This window comes from Melanerpes formicivorus, unplaced genomic scaffold (genome assembly GCF_026170545.1).
Source record: "Melanerpes formicivorus ecotype bairdi unplaced genomic scaffold, bMelFor1.0.p_v2 SCAF_9, whole genome shotgun sequence".
NCBI classification, from domain to species: Eukaryota; Metazoa; Chordata; class Aves; order Piciformes; family Picidae; genus Melanerpes; species Melanerpes formicivorus.
In genome coordinates, this window is record NW_027142361.1 from 25312856 (window position 1) to 25331456 (window position 18601).

Here is an 18601-nt window from a genome sequence, read left to right on the forward strand (position 1 = left end):
TTTGATTTCAGCCATTGAAACTCTATCTGGAAAAATGGAGAATTGCATGAGAGAGTTAAAAGATGAATTTAGAAATTCCATATCCCAATTGGCACAAAGGGATAATTTCAATTCTCCCTCCAGATGGATACAAGTTTCATCTGTGAGGAATACACGTCCTCCAAGGAGGTCATTCCAAAACAGGTCGTTCCAAAACAGACCACCAAGGCAATCACGTAGAACTATTTGGATAACTCTGCGTGATCAGTTTGGTGAGAACATGAACCGCTGGGATGGCCAACCAACTTCTAATCTTTTCAGGAGACTGAGGGAATTGCAAAGTGGCAGAACCCAAGGTAGCAATACCAGAAGGGTAGCTGTTACTTCCACAGTTCCCCAGAACGACTCTTATGGCACCAACAGTGGCTCCAGTTATAACATGCAAAGTTACAACCCTGCACAATATGTGCAATGCACATGTGCGCATGTTCCCCATAACTAGGGGTGCCCTGCCTCCCGCCAAGGGGGAGGAGAGGGATAACAGAGATAATAGAATCTATTGGGATATGTACATCCAGTGGCCTGGCACTTCACAATTTCAGAAGTACAGGGCCTTGGTTGACACAGGAGCTCAGTGCACCATAATACCATCAAATTATCAGGGATCAGAGTCTATAACTATTCTGGGAGTCACTGGTGGATCTCAAGAGTTAAGTAAGTTTAACTGGTAAACAATGGAGGAAGCATACAGTTGTGACCGGACCGGATGCACCTTGTATTTTGGGAATTGATTTTCTGAGAGAAGGACGTTTCAAAGACCCTAGAGGTTACAAATGGGCTTTTGGAGTAGCTTCAATAGAAATTGATGGACAAAAATTGAAGCTGTCTGCCAGACCTGAACTTTCTGATGAATCCGCAGTTGTGGAACAACATAAGATACAGGACATTAAATTGCCGGTTGCTTCTCAGACTGTGCATCACAGACAATACAGAACCAACCGTGACTCTTTGTTGCCCATTCAGAATCTGATTCGTCAGTTGGAAAGTCAGAAAGTCGTCAGCAAAACTCATTCACCTTTCAACAGTCCAGTGTGGCCTGTGCGGAAGCAGAATGGAGACTGGCGTCTGACGGTAGACTACCGAGCCCTGAATGAAGTGACACCACCTATGAGTGCAGCACTACCAGACATGATGGAACTCCAGTATGAGCTGGAATCCAAAGAGGCCAAATGGTGTGCTACCATAGACATTGCTAATGCATTTTTCTCTATTCCCATAGCAGAGGAATGCAGGCCTCAGTTTGCTTTCACCTGGAGAGGAATCCAGTACACTTTCAACAGACTGCCAATGGGCTGGATCCACAGCTCAAGCATCTGTCATGCAGTGATCCACGATGCTCTGGAGAAAGGAGGTGCTCCAGAACACATCCAGTTCATCGATGATATCATCGTCTGGGGTAAAACTGCTGAGGAAGTCTTCGAGAAAGGTAACAAAATCATTGACATTCTTCTGAATGCAGGTTTTGCCATCAAGCGAGACAAGGTAAAAGGACCTACCACAGAGATTCAGTTTCTGGGAGTGCGGTGGCAGGATGGACGCCGACACATTCCAGTGGATGTGGTAAATAGAGTCTCTACCATGGCAAGTCCCACAAACAAGCAAGAGACCCTACGTTTCTTGGGGATAGTGGGATTTTGGAGACTGCACATTCCTGGATACAGTCAGATTGTGAAACCTCTGTATGATGTGACTCGAAAGAGAAACCATTTCCACTGGGGACCTGAACAACAAGCAGCCTTTGACCAGATAAAGCAAGAGGTGATCCAAGCAATGGGTCTGGGACCTGTCCGAGATGGTCCAGACATTAAGAACATTTTGTACACGGCTGCAAGTGACAATGGTCCAACCTGGTGCTTGTGGCAAAAAGCTCCAGGTGAGACACGTGGACGACCTCTTGGTTTCTGGAGTCGAGGTTACAGAGGTTCAGAGGCTAATTATACTCCAACAGAGAAAGAAATCTTAGCTGCCTATGAAGGAGTGAAAGCATCTTCTGAAGTAATTGGAACTGAATCACAACTTCTCTTAGCTCCCAGATTACCAGTTTTGAATTGGATGTTCAAAGGCAAAGGCTCCACACCACATCATGCCACAGACTCAACATGGTCTAAGTGGATGGCTCTGATAACACAGAGAGCTCGAATGGGAAATCTTGAAAGACCTGGTCTAGTGGAGGTGATGTCAAGTTGGCCTGAAGGTATCAACTGTGCCAAACCTCCAGAGGAGAAAGTAACTCGTGCTGAGGAAGCTCCTCCTTACAATGACCTTTCTGATGATGAAAAGAAATATGCTTTGTTCACAGACAGTTCCTGTCGTCTTGTTGGAAAAAGCGAAGGTGGAAGTCTGCAGTGTGGAGTCCAACACGCCGAGTTGCAGAGGCAAAGGATGGAGAAGGAGAATCCAGTCAGTTCGCAGAGGTAAAAGCTGTCCAGCTAGCTCTCGATGTGGCTGAACGTGAGAGATGGCCAAAGCTTTATCTCTACACCGACTCATGGATGGTAGCCAATGCTCTATGGGGTTGGCTAAAGAACTGGAAGAAGAGTGGTTGGCAGAGGAAAGGAAAACCCATTTGGGCAGCCAACCTGTGGCAGGACATTGCTGATCGAATCGAGAGAATTCCAGTGAAAGTGAGACACATCGATGCTCACATTCCTAAGAGCAAAGCTACTGAGGAACAGCAACACAACCATCAGGCAGATCTAGCTGCAAGAGTTTCTCAAGTAGACATGGACTCTAATCTTGATCTCGACTGGAAACACCGAGGTGAGATATTCTTAGCTCGGTGGGCTCACGATTCATCAGGACATCAAGGCAGAGATGCAACATACCAATGGGCTCGTGACAGATCCATAGATATTTCCATGGATGCTATAACTCAAGTCATCCATGACTGTGACATTTGTGCTGCTATTAAGCAGGCAAAACGACTTAAGCCCTTGTGGTATGGTGACAGATGGTCCAAGTACAAGTATGGTGAAGCTTGGCAGATTGACTACATCACTCTACCACGTTCTCGTTCTGGTAAGCAGTACGTGCTTACTATGGTAGAGGCAAACACTGGATGGTTGGAAACTTATCCAGTTCCACATGCAACTGCACGCAACACCATTCCCGCTCTGGAGAGACAAATCCTGTGGAGACACGGAACTCCAGAGAGGATTGAGTCAGACAACGGAACTCATTTCAAGAACAACCTTGTAAAGAACTGGGCAAAAGAGCACGGTATTGAGTGGATATTCCATATTCCCTACTATGCACCAGCTTCAGGGAAGATTGAATGCTACAATGGTTTGTTGAAGACCACTCTCAAAGCCATGGGAGGTGGATCTTTCAAAAACTGGGAAAAACATTTAGCACAAGCAACCTGGCTGGTAAATAGTAGAGGTTCAGAGAACCGAGCTGGACCTGCACATTCAGATTTGCTACGGAAAGTAGAAGGTGATAGAGTCCCTGTTGTTAGAGAAAAGAATCTGTTAGGTAAAACTGTTTGAGTATTTTCACCCTCAGGAGAGGCTAAACCTGTCCGAGGGGTGGTTTCAGCTGAAGGTCCGGGTCACACTTATTGGGTAATGCAAGAGAATGGTGAAATTCAGTGTATTCCACAAAGAAATTTAACTTTAGCTGAAAGAGGTTAATTTTGAACTGCTGTACAGCTACATCACGTCCAGAGGAAGAATCAACGAGGAATCTACGGTGCACGAACCCTGAGATCCCTGAGAGCCCTGAGTCAACTAAGAGACCCTGAGAATCCCTGTTTCCCTTTTCTTCGCTTCGTCGGTGAATAGATGAACTGTTTTCCATTTTTCTCATTTTCTGATTTTCTTGGACTTTTGAATCATCTACATCTGAGCATAGCCGGAATGGACTATGAACTTTGCTCACGAACTGTGAATATCGTTTTGGATTGGATGGACAGTATAAACAGCCAATGAAATTGTTTAGAAGGGGTGGACTGTGGCCCTTTTTACTTCACGGGGGGAGGGAAGAGGCTTCTTGGCCTTACCCCTTCCAAACCCACCACAAAGGCACAGCCTCAAACGGTCACAGTCCATCCCTTCTAAACAATTTCATTGGCTGTTCATACTGTCCAACCAATCCATGACAATATTCACAGTTCGTAAGTAAAGTTCTGTTGAGGAGTGGAAGGGAAAGGCCTCCCCCCCCTGAAAAGTGAAAGGAAAAAAAAACCTCACAGCTGAATTAGCAAAGCAGTGGGTGCTGTATATTTACAAAGCAATATAGGATATGCAGGGGAATATACAGAATTTACATTACTTAAAATATATACAAAAATATACAATAAAGTAGCACAGAAGTGAGAGTTCCCCCCACAAGCTGAGGGGGGTTCCCCACCTCTGCTCCCCCTTTCCCCAGAGAGGGTTAGAAAGAAAGAAAAGAGAAAAAAAAGAGCAGTGATTAATTAGAAGCAGTTAGACCGTTACGTGTTAGAAAGTTCTTATCTCTTCCCAAGGCCGAATCTGGCCGAAAGCCCAGAAGCAGCGAGCTGCAAGCCACCGGAGGAGGGGAAGACAGACTGACCAGAAAAGTGCAGGAATGCCCAGGATACTCTGGTGCACTCCCACTTTAGAAGGTGCTTTCTCCCAATCTACCAATGAAATTAGTTTAGATCCGTCTTTTTGTTTACAAACATCCAATCACCATATTCCCTTTCTTAAGGGGACAACCTCAAATGGTCACAAGTTCATAGTCCATTCCGGCTATGCTCAGATGTAGATGATTCAAAAGTCCAAGAAAATCAGGAAATGAGAAAAATGGAAAACAGTTTATCTCTTCGCCAACGAAGAAAAGGAAAACAGGGATTCTCAGGGTCTCTTAGTTGACTCAGGGCTCTCAGGGTTCTCAGGGTTCGTGCACCGTAGATTCCTCATAGATGCTTCCTTTGGACACGATGTAGCTGCACAACAGTTTGAAATTAAACTCTTTCAGCTAAAGTTAAATTTCTTTGTGGATTACACTGAATTTCACCATTCTCTTGCATTACCCAATAAGTGTTACCTGGACCTTCAGCTGAAACCACCCCTCGGACAGGTTTAGCCTCTCCTGAGGGTGAAAATACCCAAACAGTTTTACTTAACAGATTCTTTTCTCTAACAACAGGAACTCTATCGCCTTCTACTTTCTGTAGCATATCCGAATGTGCAGGTCCAGCTTGGTTCACTGAGCCTCTACTATTTACCAGCCAGGTTGCTTGTGCTAAATGTTTTTCCCAGTTTTTCAAAGATCAACCCCCCATGGCTTTAAGAGTGGTCTTCAACAAACCGTTGTAGCGTTCAATCTTCCCTGAAGCTGGCGCATAGTAAGGAATATGGAATATCCACTCAATGCCTTGCTCTTTTGCCCAGTCCCCTTACAAGGTTGTTCTTGAAATGAGTTCCGTTGTCTGACTCAATCCTCTCTGGAGTTCCGTGTCTCCACAGGATTTGTCTCTGCAGACCGAGAATGGTGTTGTGTGCAGTTGCATGTGGAACAGGATAAGTTTCCAACCATCCAGTGTTTGTCTCTACCATAGTAAGCACGTACTGCTTGCCAGAACGAGAACGTGGTAGAGTGATGTAGTCAATCTGCCAAGCTTCACCATGCTTATACATGGACTACCAGTCACCATACCACAAGGGCTTAAGTCGTTTTGCCTCCTTAATAGCAGCACAAATGTCACAGTCATGGATGACTTGTGTGATAGCATCCATGGAAATGTCTATGGATCTGTCACGAGCCCATTGGTATGTTGCATCTCTGCCTTGATGTCCTGACGAATCATGAGCCCACCGAGCTCAGAATATCTCACCTCGGTGTTTCCAGTCAAGATCAAGATTAGAGTCCATGTCTACTTGAGAAACTCTTGCAGCTAGATCTGCCTGATGGTTGTGTTGCTGTTCCTCAGTAGCTTTGCTCTTAGGAATGTGAGCATCGATGTGTCTCACTTCCACTGCAATTCTCTCGACTCGATCAGCAATGTCCTGCCACAGGTCGGCTGCCCAAATGGGTTTTCCTTTCCTCTGCCAACCACTTTTCTTCCAGTTCTTTAGCCAACCCCATAGAGCATTGGCTACCATCCATGAGTCGGTGTAGAGATAAAGCTTCAGCCATCTCTCACGTTCAGCTACGTCGAGAGCTAGCTGGACAGCTTTTACCTCTGCAAACTGACTGGATTCTCCTTCTCCATCCTTCGCCTCTGCAACTCGGTGTGTTGGACTCCACACTGCAGACTTCCACCTTCGCTTGTTTCCAACAAGATGACAGGAACCGTCTGTGAACAAAGCATATTTCTTTTCATCATCAGAAAGGTCATTGTAAGGAGGAGCTTCCTCAGCACGAGTTACTTTCTCCTCTGGAGGTTTAGCACAGTTGGTACCTTCAGGCCAACTTGAGATCACCTCCACTAGACCAGGCCTTTCAAGATTTCCCATTCGAACTCTCTGTGTTATCAGAGCCATCCACTTCGACCATGTTGACTCTGTGGCATGATGTGGTGTGGAACAATTGCCTTTGAACATCCAATTCAAAACTGGCAATCTGGGAGCTAAGAGAAGTTGTGATTCAGTTCCAATCACTTCAGAAGCTGCTTTCACTCCTTCATAGGCAGCTAAGATTTCTTTCTCTGTTGGAGTATAATTAGCCTCTGAACCTCTGTAACCTCGACTCCAGAAACCAAGAGGTTGTCCACGTGTCTCACCTGGAGCTTTCTGCCACAAGCACCAGGTTGGACCACAGTCACTTGCAGCCGTGTACAAAATGTTCTTAATGTCTGGACCATCTTGGACAGGTCCCAGACCCACCGCTTGAACTACCTCTTGCTTTATGCCAGTGGAAACTGTTACTCTTTCGAGTCACATCATACAGAGGTTTCACAATCTGACTGTATCCAGGAATGTGCAGTCTCCAAAATCCCACTATCCCCAAGAAACATAGGGTCTCCTGCTTGTTTGTGGGATTTGCCATGGTGGAGACTCTATTTACCACATCCACTGGAATGTGTCGGCATCCATCCTGCCACTGCACTCCCAGAAACTGAATCTCTGTGGTAGGTCCTTTCACCTTGTCTCGCATGATGGCAAAACCTGCATTCAGAAGAATGTCAATGATTTTGTTACCTTTCTCGAAGACTTCCTCAGCAGTTTTACCCCAGACGAGGATATCATCAATGAACTGGATGTGTTCTGGAGCACCGCCTTTCTCCAGAGCATCGTGGATCACTGCATGACAGATGCTTGAGCTGTGGATCCAGCCCATTGGCAGTCTGTTGAAAGTGTACTGGATTCCTCTCCAGGTGAAAGCAAACTGAGGCCTGCATTCCTCTGCTATGGGAATAGAGAAAAATGCATTAGCAATGTCTATGGCAGTATACCATTTGGCCTCATTGGATTCCAGCTCATACTGTAGCTCCATCATGTCTGGTAGTGCTGCACTCATAGGTGGTGTTACTTCATTCAGGGCTCGGTAGTCGACTGTCAGACGCCAGTCTCCATTCTGCTTCCGCACAGGCCACACTGGACTGTTGAAAGGTGAATGAGTTTTGCTGATGACTTTCTGACTCTCCAACTGACGAATCAGATTCTGAATGGGCAACAAAGAGTCACGGTTGGTACTGTATTGTCTGTGATGCACAGTCTGAGACGCAACCGGCAATTTAATGTCCTGTATCTTATGTTGTCCCACAACTGCACATTCATCAGAAAGCTCAGGTCTAACAGACAGCTTCAGTTTTTGTCCATCAATTTCTACAGAAACTACTCCAAAAGCCCATTTGTAACCTCTAGGGTCTTTGAAACACCCTTCTCTCAGAAAATCAATTCCCAAAATACAAGGTGTGTCAGGTCCGGTCACAACTGTATGCTTCCTCCATTGTTTACCAGTTAAACTTATATTTACCTCCACCTTACTTAACTATTGAGATCCACCAGTGACTCCCAGAATAGTTATAGACTCCGATCCCTGATAATTTGATGGAATTATGGTGCACTGTGCTCCTGTGTCAACCAAGGCCCTGTCCTTCCAAAATTGTGAAGTGCCAGGCCACTGGATCTACACATCCCAATAGATTCTGTTATCTCTGTTATCCCTCTCCTCCCCCTGGCGGGAGGCAGGGCACCCCTAGTTATGGGGAACATGCCCACAGGTGCATTGAGCACAGTGTGCAGTGTTATAGCTGGAGCCACTGTTGGAGCTACTAGTGTTGTTCTGGGGAACTGTGGAAGTAACAGCTACCCTTCTGGTATTGCTACTTCGGGTTCTGCCACTTTGCAGTTCCCTCAGTCTCCTGATAAGATTAGAAGTTGGTTGACCATCCCAGCGGTTCATGTTCTCACCAAACTGATCACGCAGAGTTATCCAAATAGTCCTACGTGACTGCCTTGGTGGTCTATTTTGGTTTGATCTGTTTTGGAATGACCTCCTTGGAGGACATGTATTCCTCGCAGATGAAACTTGTATCCACCTGGAGGAAGAATTGAAATTATCTCTTTGTGCCAATTGGTATATGGAATTTTTAAATTCATCCTTCAACTCTCTCATGCAATTCTCAATTTTTCGAGACAGAGTTTCAATGGCTGAAACCAAAGAAACTCGTGTCATGCTATCCTCCAATTGTCTCATTTGATCAGGGAATTGGCCAACTGTAGGAGGAGCTCCACCATAATTTCTTGACACAATTCTGCTTGCCTGAATTGTTGCATAATTAGTAGGATCAAGTTTGATGAGCTTTTTAGCAAGAGCATTTCCTACAGGAATGTCGTCAGGGTTCAGATTTTCATGTTCACCATAGAGTATCTCTCTAACAGCAAATTCTCTCAGGCACTTAATTCCCTCATCTATGGTAGTCCAGGGTTTAGGATTCCATGGAAGATCATCTCGGGAAAGGTATCTCAGGGCAACTGCAAATAAAAGGCGTATCCAGAGATTAACCTTACCGAGAATCTTGCCTAGATGTCTATCTATTCCATTATCCTTCGAGAGATTTCCTAGCTGAGCTGCTGACTTGTCTCCAACTATTAGAGTTGGAGCACCTGTATCATAACATCTACTAAGCCAAGTTAGAATTGGCTCCTTATGTGCTCTGGTGTAATCTTTACAGACATTTCTTAACTCCTTGCATGGCGAAGGACATTCGGAAATATCATCTTCTTCTCCATCTACCACACCTTCCTGAACACGTTGTCCCCATAATCCTGCTGTCACTCTGCTAAGGATCTCTCTAAGCTGAGAAGCACCCTTAGCTGCTGTCCTAGCTCCATCTCTTTCTGGAGTTGATCTCACTAATTCAGCTAGATCTTTAAAACAAATCTCTTCCTCCTCAGCAGGATCTTTTCTAGTAGAGGGTCCCTCACCAGGATCAGTCTCCTAGTCTTCTACTCCATTAGTTCCTGGATCAGCTTTGGCCTGTCCACTTCTAGTCTTTAAAACTTCTACTTGCTTAATTGGAGCTGTGTTTGAATTTTCAGCCACCTTGACAGAAGCTGACTGGTTTTGAGACAGATCAGCTGCTGTAGGAGTGACTTCCGGTCCTGCCGTGCAAGGAGGCGGAAATGACTGTGTCTTGTTAATGGCCGACGAAGAAGAAGGACAAGAAGAAGGAGGAGCCGCCATGTTGGCAGGTGCCGCTGCCCCAGGAAGCTTGTCAGAATCAGCGACAAAACTGTTCAAAGCAGCTTTTCCAATAGACTTTTTAGCTTTCTCTTTAACTGACACAGATTCTCCACACTCCTCATCACTGGACGTCTCTGGGGCTGACCCAGAGGAACGTCGCCTTCTCTTTGATCTATGCTTAATAATAAAACATGCTCTGGACGTTTTTCCCGACGCAAGGAAAATAGCAAATATGCAATCACTATCACCAGCAGCAGATTCACACACATCAAATAAATCACCTTTGGATCCCAGCCGTCACTTAAAGTTACACTTTCCCCTACTGGGATCTTAAACTCCTTTATCTCAATCGGGAGAGTGCTAGAGGTCACATTATTGTATCTCGTTGGCCAGAAAAAATGCATACAGCGTCCATACAGGAGCCCCAGTCTATACATAAACCACAAATAAATTTTGTGCATCAAATACTTACCCAGATGATCGACAAGGAGGCCCAGACAATACTTGTAGACCAGAACCGAACATATTGAGAATAGCAATTGCTTAAAAATCCAAAGCACCTTCACGTTTGCTAGTCCGGCTAGAGTAAGCAATAAATCAAGATAATTATCTGCCCCACGTTGGGCGCCAAAAAAAATGTCATGGGTTTGAGAGGAAGGCCCAACCTTCTCCCCCCCCCCCACAAAGTGAAGGAAAAAAAATAACCACAGCTAGCCACAGCCGGAGGAGCAAAAGGAATGCTATATTTACAAGCAGTTTTAGGGAATGCAGGGTATATATACACAATTTACAGTATTTACAATATATACACAGAAATATACAGCAAAGAAATACAGGAACGAAATTCCCCCCCCTTCTGGAGAAGGGTTCCCCCCCTGTACCCCCTTCTCTCCACTTTTTTCTCAGAGAGGGTTAGAAAGAGAGGAAAGGAGCAGTTGTTAATTAAAAGCAGTTATAAATTAGAGCAAAGTTTTAGTAGGCCACGCTTATCTGTCCAAGGTCAGTCTGGCAGAGAGCCTAGAAGCGGACAAGCTGGAAAGGGAGGGAAGAGCGAAGTGAAGAAAATCTCAGCGACACTCAAAACTTAAAGTTGCATTCTACCAATCTACCAATGAAATTCGTTTAGACCTGGCTTTTGTTTACAAAACATTCAGCCATAGTGTCCCTTTCTTAAAGGCACAGCCTCAAACGGTCACAGCAACTAAAAACAACTGGATGTCTTCCTATGGGATATGATTTAGGTGATCCTGCCCTGGCAGCAGGGTTGGACTTGATCTTCAGAGGTCTCTTCCAACGCCTACCATTCTGTGTGATTCTGTGGAAAGCCATGAGTTCATAACCCAAAGGAACCTCTCTAGAAGAAAATATATACTCCACCATGGATGAAAGGACAAAGGGCCAGGACTGAAATCTTCTTAAAAAAAGAAAATAGCTTGTTAACTAGTCAATTGTTTGTTGGAATATCAGCCATCCCTCAATCAATTAACAGCTAATCAACTCTAATTACAGATATTAATCCTACTCTACACAGTTGATACTCAGATGACATGATTAATGACAAACTAGAAATGGAAGTACTTGACATTCCAAGGCAATGCTGATTCATTGTCTTAACGGTTTGACTATGTAAATATTTTAATTAAACCTCACTGGCAAAACAAAACCCCAAAGCCCAGCCTTTTAGATGGGAAACACACACCTGAGAGATGGTTTGTCAAATGCACATCCCTCAGCTAGGGACAGGCAGACAATTATGGCAGTAGTTATAAAAGGTGGACCCCATCTAAAACAGAGCAACAAGTATTCTGCAGAGCAGAAGCAATTAGGCTGAGGAAGAAAATTAATAAGGTATATGCAAGTGTTTTTCCCTGCTGCTTAATACTACTGGGCTAGTCCCTGACTATGTGTTATTTAATCTTCTCAGAAAATACTTAGTAACTTTAAAACAGAAGCCTTGTGTTGCATCTTGAGTGAGCAACTCTGATCTAAGTTCATGACCTGCTATTTTCCACTGATGTAAATTCTAACTAACACCTTAGCTTAAAAAACCAGAATAATCAATTGTGGAAGATGGATGTTACAAGGAACTGGAAAGGATACAAATCCCTGAGCAGTCTTCATAAATGTGCTAACAGCACACATCACAGGCTGGGAAGGGAAGAAAAACTAAAGGATCTTATCTGAGGACTTTTAATCCAAGACTCAATAGGAAGTGCTGAAGGATCCATACCTTCTTGTGGGGAATGAGCTCCACACATGCCTGATACACCTGCCTGGTTCGCTCTGGATCCTGCAAGAACAAAAGTAAATGCTTCATTCACTGCTAAAGCTGCACTCTATTTTAATGGCAGAACAGTATTTTTAAGTCAAGCTGTTTAGGATCGTGTTTAGTTAAGCACATTCATCTACGTCCTGTGTTCAGTTCAGATGGCACCTTCTGACCATTACTAAGTCATTGTGGCAATGCCAGCGACGAGCAGTGTGAGCAATCTGGTAGTGCAGGCCTAGAGCCTGACATGGTGGTAGGCCATGCTCAGCATAAATGCAGAGCCAGCTAGCAGTGGAGCAAAACAGTGCTGTGCCTGCAGCATGTAACTAAAACAAGGCACTGGTAGCTATAAACATGGAAAGTTACCTTGGGACAACAGGACATGCACCTGCATCAACAACCTCATTGTGTCATTAGTAGTTGGACCAATAATCTGTAATAGTGCGATGGGAACCAATGAAGCCATGCCAACAAGGCACTCTGAGTTTATATAAGTTGTAGCAGTTGCCTTGCTACGCACTTCTGCCTTTCCTGTCTCTTCTTCTTCTACTCTTTACTGTGCTATACTTGCACTACAGGCCTGCTCTACAGGCCTGCACCACAGGCCCGCACCATAGGCCTGCAACACTGGAACAATAAAGGAACAATACTCGATCATATTGGTCAGCTGTATTGATTCCAATCTCCATCGCCCCATAAGTCATCTCTTTAAAATCAAAGATCAACACTAAGAATTGCACAATAAAGCCAGGACTGTCCCCATTTGGGAGAAAAAGTCCTTTCTTTAACAGACTCTGAATGGCTTTAGTACTCTACAATTGTATGAACTAAAGAGCTGCTGTAATGTTGGAGAAGAAAAACTTGCACAGCCTCAAAAAAACACTACAGCTGCTTTACATAACTTTACAAAAAAGTTCATATTTAACAGAACTATTTCAAAACTTCAGGTAACAGCCTGGAACAGGTCATTAAGATGGGGCCAGGAAGACCTACTTCTACTTTTATTACCAGCATATTTCTGGATGAATTGGGGCAAAACTGAAATATGTTTTTCCCCCTATGCATAGATTCATAGAATGGTTTGGGCTGGAAAGGACCTTAAAATATCATCAGTTCCAACCCTCCTGCCATGGGCAGGGAGACTTTCCACTAGACCAAGTTGCTCAAAGCCTCATCCAGCTTGGACTTCAACACCTCCTGGGAGGGAGCATCCACAACCTCACTGGGCAATCTGCATGAGAGGGGAAAAATAAGGGGCAAGAAATCCCATACAAACAGCAAATCTTGTAGTTAATTACAAAAATAAGACACTGTTTAGTTTAGAAACCATTTGGGAAGGGAGGAAAAAGAAAAAAAAATGAGTTCTTACTACTTGCCTTTGCCTCCAGCTCTTCATACAATGTATAGTTAATCCAAAGGTAGATGTATCTTTTCCAGTGCCTCTTCTCCTGAATTGGGGGCACGTTGGCGATGGCTCTTTCATACACTTCTCGGACAGTCTCGGCGTCTGCATCGCTTTCAACTAACCTCAGGTAGTCAAACCAGGCATCATAGTTATGGGGACTGGCCTTCCAGAAAGGTGGGAAGCATGGAAACAGGGAAAACTTCAGTAATTGCAAATAACAGACCTTGTGCAATTTTAATTCAGAATCTCTCCTTTAAGACAGATCATTGGAATAGTAATAAAAACTCTCAGTCTTAGATATCCTTAAGTTAGAGTTTTTGGTTAAAGCTAATGTGCTTTTGTTTCTTTATTATTATTTTACCTATAAACATTCTTTACGGCAAACAAACTGAACTATGAGAGGAAATGATGAAACATGCAGTATTCAGTGGATAGTAGACAGGTGAGGTTGAGGCCCTGTCCCTAAAGATATTCAAGATCAGACTCCAGGTGTCCCTGGGCAGCCTGATGTACTTGGAGGTGTCCCTGCTGACTGCAGGGGGGTTGGATAAGTGGTACTTGAGGGTCGCTTCCAACCCAATGCAATCTGTGAATCTGTGGCACACTAGCTTCCTCATAAAGGTATGGACACAGGTGGTGTCCTGTAAGGGTTACTGCATGCAGTAGTGTCCTCCTTACTCTAGTCATGAGGTCTGGGGTGACAGGTTGGACTTGATGATCTCTGAGGTCCCTTCCAACCTTAGGAATACTGAATACTGAATACTGAATACTAGAAATGAAATGAGATACAAGCTTAAACTGCTCAGAGTTCACGCACACTTTGCCTCCACATTAGAACACAGAAACAAAAGCAGTGAATGTAGGTGTGATGTTCTGCCCTGTGGATGAAATTCTGCCTCCACAGAATTTCCATTTGCTTGGACTGAGCATCAAGGCTAACGAGAAACTAATCAGCCTTCGTATGAGACACTTGTGTACCAGCACTGGCTGGATGTATGGTAAGCCTACGGGATATGTGATACCTACCTTCACTTCCTCTTCATACTGGAATCTCCTCTTGCTGACAATGATGTCCTCAATTCCCCTTCTGTCTCCAAACTTCTTCTCAAAGATAGTGTAGTTCTTGAAGAGATTTTGAGCATCCTGTTTGGGAATCCTATCCAAGGCATACTTGTAGATCACCCTTACTCTTTCAAACTGCAAATATATTAAATATCACTTGAGTAATATTTACAAAGTAGCTTCTGTCCTCCCTCATTTCTCAGTGAGCTTTTGGCAATATTTAATAGAATACATAATCATAGAATACATCCATGCAGATTATTTGGTTTATGACAAGACTAACAGATGTCCCTGAAGAATAAACTTTGGAATAAAAAAAACCCAAACCCCCAAGCAATCTTCTAAATGCCAAACCACACTCTCTTTCTTACACATTTACAGGCTTGGAATGTTTTGAATATTTTTAAGAGGTCATAGTTTTGGGTTCAGAGAACGTTTTTCAATTCTTTTGATGGCCCAAGCCTTTTAGAGAGATGATCTAGGAAGACGGTGGCTGACTCAGGTTTTCATCATGCAGACCTACAACCTCTCAGAAACATACAAATCTGAGCATATGGATTTGATCTGACAGGCTTGGCAGATCTGGTGCCCAGCTTTCTTTGAAACATATTTCCTTGATGTTGCCAAAAGGCACATAGAATCTAGGCAAATACTTGTCTCCTCAACTCTGCCTACAATAGCTATCTCTTAAGGTGCACTGAATGCTAAATGGGCCTGAGTTGGACGGGGGCATTACCCTGATATATTATCAAGGAGGACTTACTTCTTTCTGGTTCTCCTCAAACTTTGCAAAAGCCACATACAAATGCTCATCCATGTGCTCTTCTCCAAAGAATTCCACTGCCCTCTCATACACTTTCCTGGCATGAGCAAAATAGCTGTGCTTCTCCTCAAAGCGGGCATACTTGATCCAGTTCTTCACATCAGGATGAACAATGACAAGTGCAGCATGTTAAAGAAACAGTGGCAGCTGAGTTGGATCTTTCAAATTGCACTCTCCTCAGCAACTATGTGGTCATGAACTACATGAAACAACTCCCAAGGATAGCATATGAGAGAAATGCAACTGGGAAGAAGACACAAACTGGCTTTAAGCATGCCAAGGCTTTGTGTCTTACTGAGAACTTCAAACAGGACAAAAACTGGGCAATGGTCAGGGAGAAGTTTAAAGAGGAGAAACTTGAAACATGATGATGGAGGGAAAAGCAGAAAGCATATGTGCTGTTATACACTGTTGTGGTAGGATGAACAGCCACTTAACTGAATTTGGAGGCACACCTCAAACATGCTTTCAACACCTACTGCTGGCTCTTTGCATGGTAGCTGACTCTCAACACACCACAGTGAAAACGAGCATGGGGATGTGGCTGGAAATGGAATAGATAAAGAAATGAAGAATGCAGGCCTGAACTTGGGCAGGTGTTGTAAAGCACTAAAAAGGATATATCTCTCATAAAGGGTACGTGCCCTGTCCACCTCCTTGTATCTCAGCTCAAAGTTAATGTAGGAATGCCAAGCTTGCTCCTCTGGTTGCCACTCCATCCAACGTTCAAACACCTGACGTGACCCAGCAACGTTCCCCAACATCTCTTCCATATAAGTGTACTTATACCTTAGAAAACAAAAGCAAGCTTTTACAGTCACTTAGTAAACACATAAATTACAAAGATTTCTTTTTGGTGAGTGCTTAGTAAGAGCATTACAGATATTTTTTTTCACCTATTACCCATCTCCACCCTAGAAATGACTCTAGATACTGTTGCGACTGGCAGCATGACACAAACATCCTCCTCTCCCAGTACTCTTACCACTTGGAAAGTATCATAGAATTATAGCATGGCCTAGGTTGGAAGAGAACTGTGACCGTGTGAGGCTGTCCCCTTAAGAAAGGGAATATTGTAGTTGGATGTTTGTAAACGAAAAGACGGATTTAAACTAATTTCATTGGTAGATTGGGAGGAAGCACCTTCTGAACTGGGAGTGCAGCAGAGTTTCCTGGCAATTCCTGCACTTTTCCAGTCAGGTTTTGTCTTCTGCTCCTTTGGTAGCAGCAGCTCGCTGTTTCTGGGCTTTCGGCCAAGGCTTGACCTTGAAACTGATAAATTGTAAGGCCTGTATTAACTGCTTTCCAATTAACACATAACTGCTTCTAACTTTTTTCTCTTTTCTCTCTCTCTAACCTTCTCTGGGGAAAGCGGGAGAGAAGGGGGAGCAGAGGTGGGGAACCCCCTCAGCAGAGGGAGGAACTCTCATTTCTGTGCTGCTTTGTTGTATATTTTTGCATATATTGTAAATATTGTAAATTCTGTAAATTCCCCTGCATATCCTGTATTGCTTTGTAAATATACAGCACCCACTGCTTTGCTAATTCAGCTGTGAGGTTTTTTTCCCTTTTCAACTTTCTTTCCCTTTACTTTACAGGGGGGAGGGAGGAAGCCTTTTGGCCTTACCCTTCCAACCCTACGACATTTTTTTCTTGGCGCCCAATGTGGGGCAGATAATTAGCTTAATTTATTACTTGATTTATTTAGTGTTTTCTAGCTGAATTAGCAAAAATGAAGGTGTTGTGGTTTGTAGAGCGGTTATTCTTTTCAGTTTTTGGGGCTCTGGTTTACAGATATTGTTTGGGTTTGATTTTGGATTACCTGGGCAAATATTTGGTGCGGACAATTTATTTCTGCGTTATGTATAGAGTTAGATTATGGTATGGAAAATGTATTGATTTATTATGGCCAGTGAGATACAGAAATGTTACCTCCACCACTCTCCCAATTGAGATAAAGGGTTTTAAGATTCCGCCGGAGGAGACAGTAACTTTAGGTAATGGCTGGGATCCAAAGGTCATTTATTTCATGTGTATAATTCTGCTGCTGGTGATAACTAACGTGTATTCTCTGTATTCCTGGCGTCGGGAGAAGAAGGTATCCAGAGCTTGTTTTGTTATCAAAACTAGATCAAAGAGAAAACACCGTGGCTCTGGATCAGTCCAAGAGACATCTAGCGATGAGGAGTGTGCAGAATCTGTGTCAGTTAAAAAGAGGGCTAAGAAGTTAATTGGAAAGGCTGCTCTAAATGACTTTGCTGCTGATTCTGGCAAGCTGCCAAGGGTGGCGAATGGTATCAAAACGGCGCCTACTCCTTCTCCTCCTCCTTCTTCTCCATCGGCCATTAACAGAGCAACGTCATTTCCGCCCACTCTATCGGTGGGACCGGAAGTCACTGCCCCAGCAGCTGATTTATCCTAGGACCTGTCAGCTTCTATTAAGGTGGCTGTAAATTCAAACACAGCTCCAGTTAAGGTGGCTGTTTTAAAGACGACAGGTGGAAAGACCAAAGCTGATGGAGAAGAAGAGCTAGAGACTGATCCTGGTGAAGGGCCCTCTACTCTAAGAAATCCTGCTGAGGAGGAAGAGAAGATTTGTTTTAAAGATCTAGCTAACCTAGTGAGATCAAAGCAGGATAGAGATGAAGCTAGGAAAGGAGCTGGCAAAGATGGTTCTCAGCTTAAAGAGATCCTTGAGAAAATGACAGCAGGATTATTAGGACAACAAGTTCAGGGAGAAGAAGAGGAAGATGATATTTTAAAATGTTCCTCGCCGCGTGAGGAATTGAAAAATGTCCGTAAAGACTACACCAGGGCCGATAAGGAGCCAGTTCTAGCTTGGCTTAGTAGCTGTTATGATACAGGTGCTCCAGCTCTAACAGTTGGAGACAAGTCAGCAGCTCAGTTAGGAACTCTCTCGAGGGATAATGGAATAGATAGACATCTAGGCAGGGCTCTCGGTAAGGTTAATCTGTGGATACGCCTTTTAATCATGGTTGCCCTGAGATACCCCTCCCGAGATGATCTTCCATGGAATCCTAAACCCTGGACTACCATAGATGAGGGAATTAAGCGCTTGAGAGAATTTGCTGTTAGAGAGCTACTCTATGGTGAACATGAAACTCTGAATCCTGATGACATTCCTGTGGGTATTGGTCTTGCTAAAAAGATCATCAAACTTGCTCCTTCTAATTATGCAAACATTCTGGCAAGCAGAATTGTGTCAAGAAATTATGGTGGAGCTTCTCCTACAGTTGGCCAGTTCAGTGATCAAATGAGACAATTGGAGGATAGCATGACACGTGCTTCTTTGGTTTCAGCCATTGAAACTCTGTCTGGAAAAATTGAGAGTTGCATGAAGGATCTGAAAGATTCCATATAGCAATTGGCACAGAAGGATAAT

At 43.9% G+C, this 18601-nt stretch overlaps 1 protein-coding gene across 1 annotated transcript in view; it reads right to left on the bottom strand.

Annotated features, from left to right (window-relative positions):
* CRNKL1 (crooked neck pre-mRNA splicing factor 1) overlaps positions 1 to 18601 on the bottom strand; it is a 44203-nt gene that overhangs the window by 11992 nt on the left and 13610 nt on the right. The window contains exons 5-9 of the mRNA XM_068143237.1: positions 15821 to 15987; positions 15139 to 15317; positions 14340 to 14510; positions 13285 to 13476; positions 11870 to 11929 (exon numbers count right to left, since the gene is read on the bottom strand). Of these exons, the coding sequence (XP_067999338.1) occupies positions 11870 to 11929; positions 13285 to 13476; positions 14340 to 14510; positions 15139 to 15317; positions 15821 to 15987 (769 nt within the window). The remainder of the gene's footprint in view (positions 1 to 11869; positions 11930 to 13284; positions 13477 to 14339; positions 14511 to 15138; positions 15318 to 15820; positions 15988 to 18601) is intronic.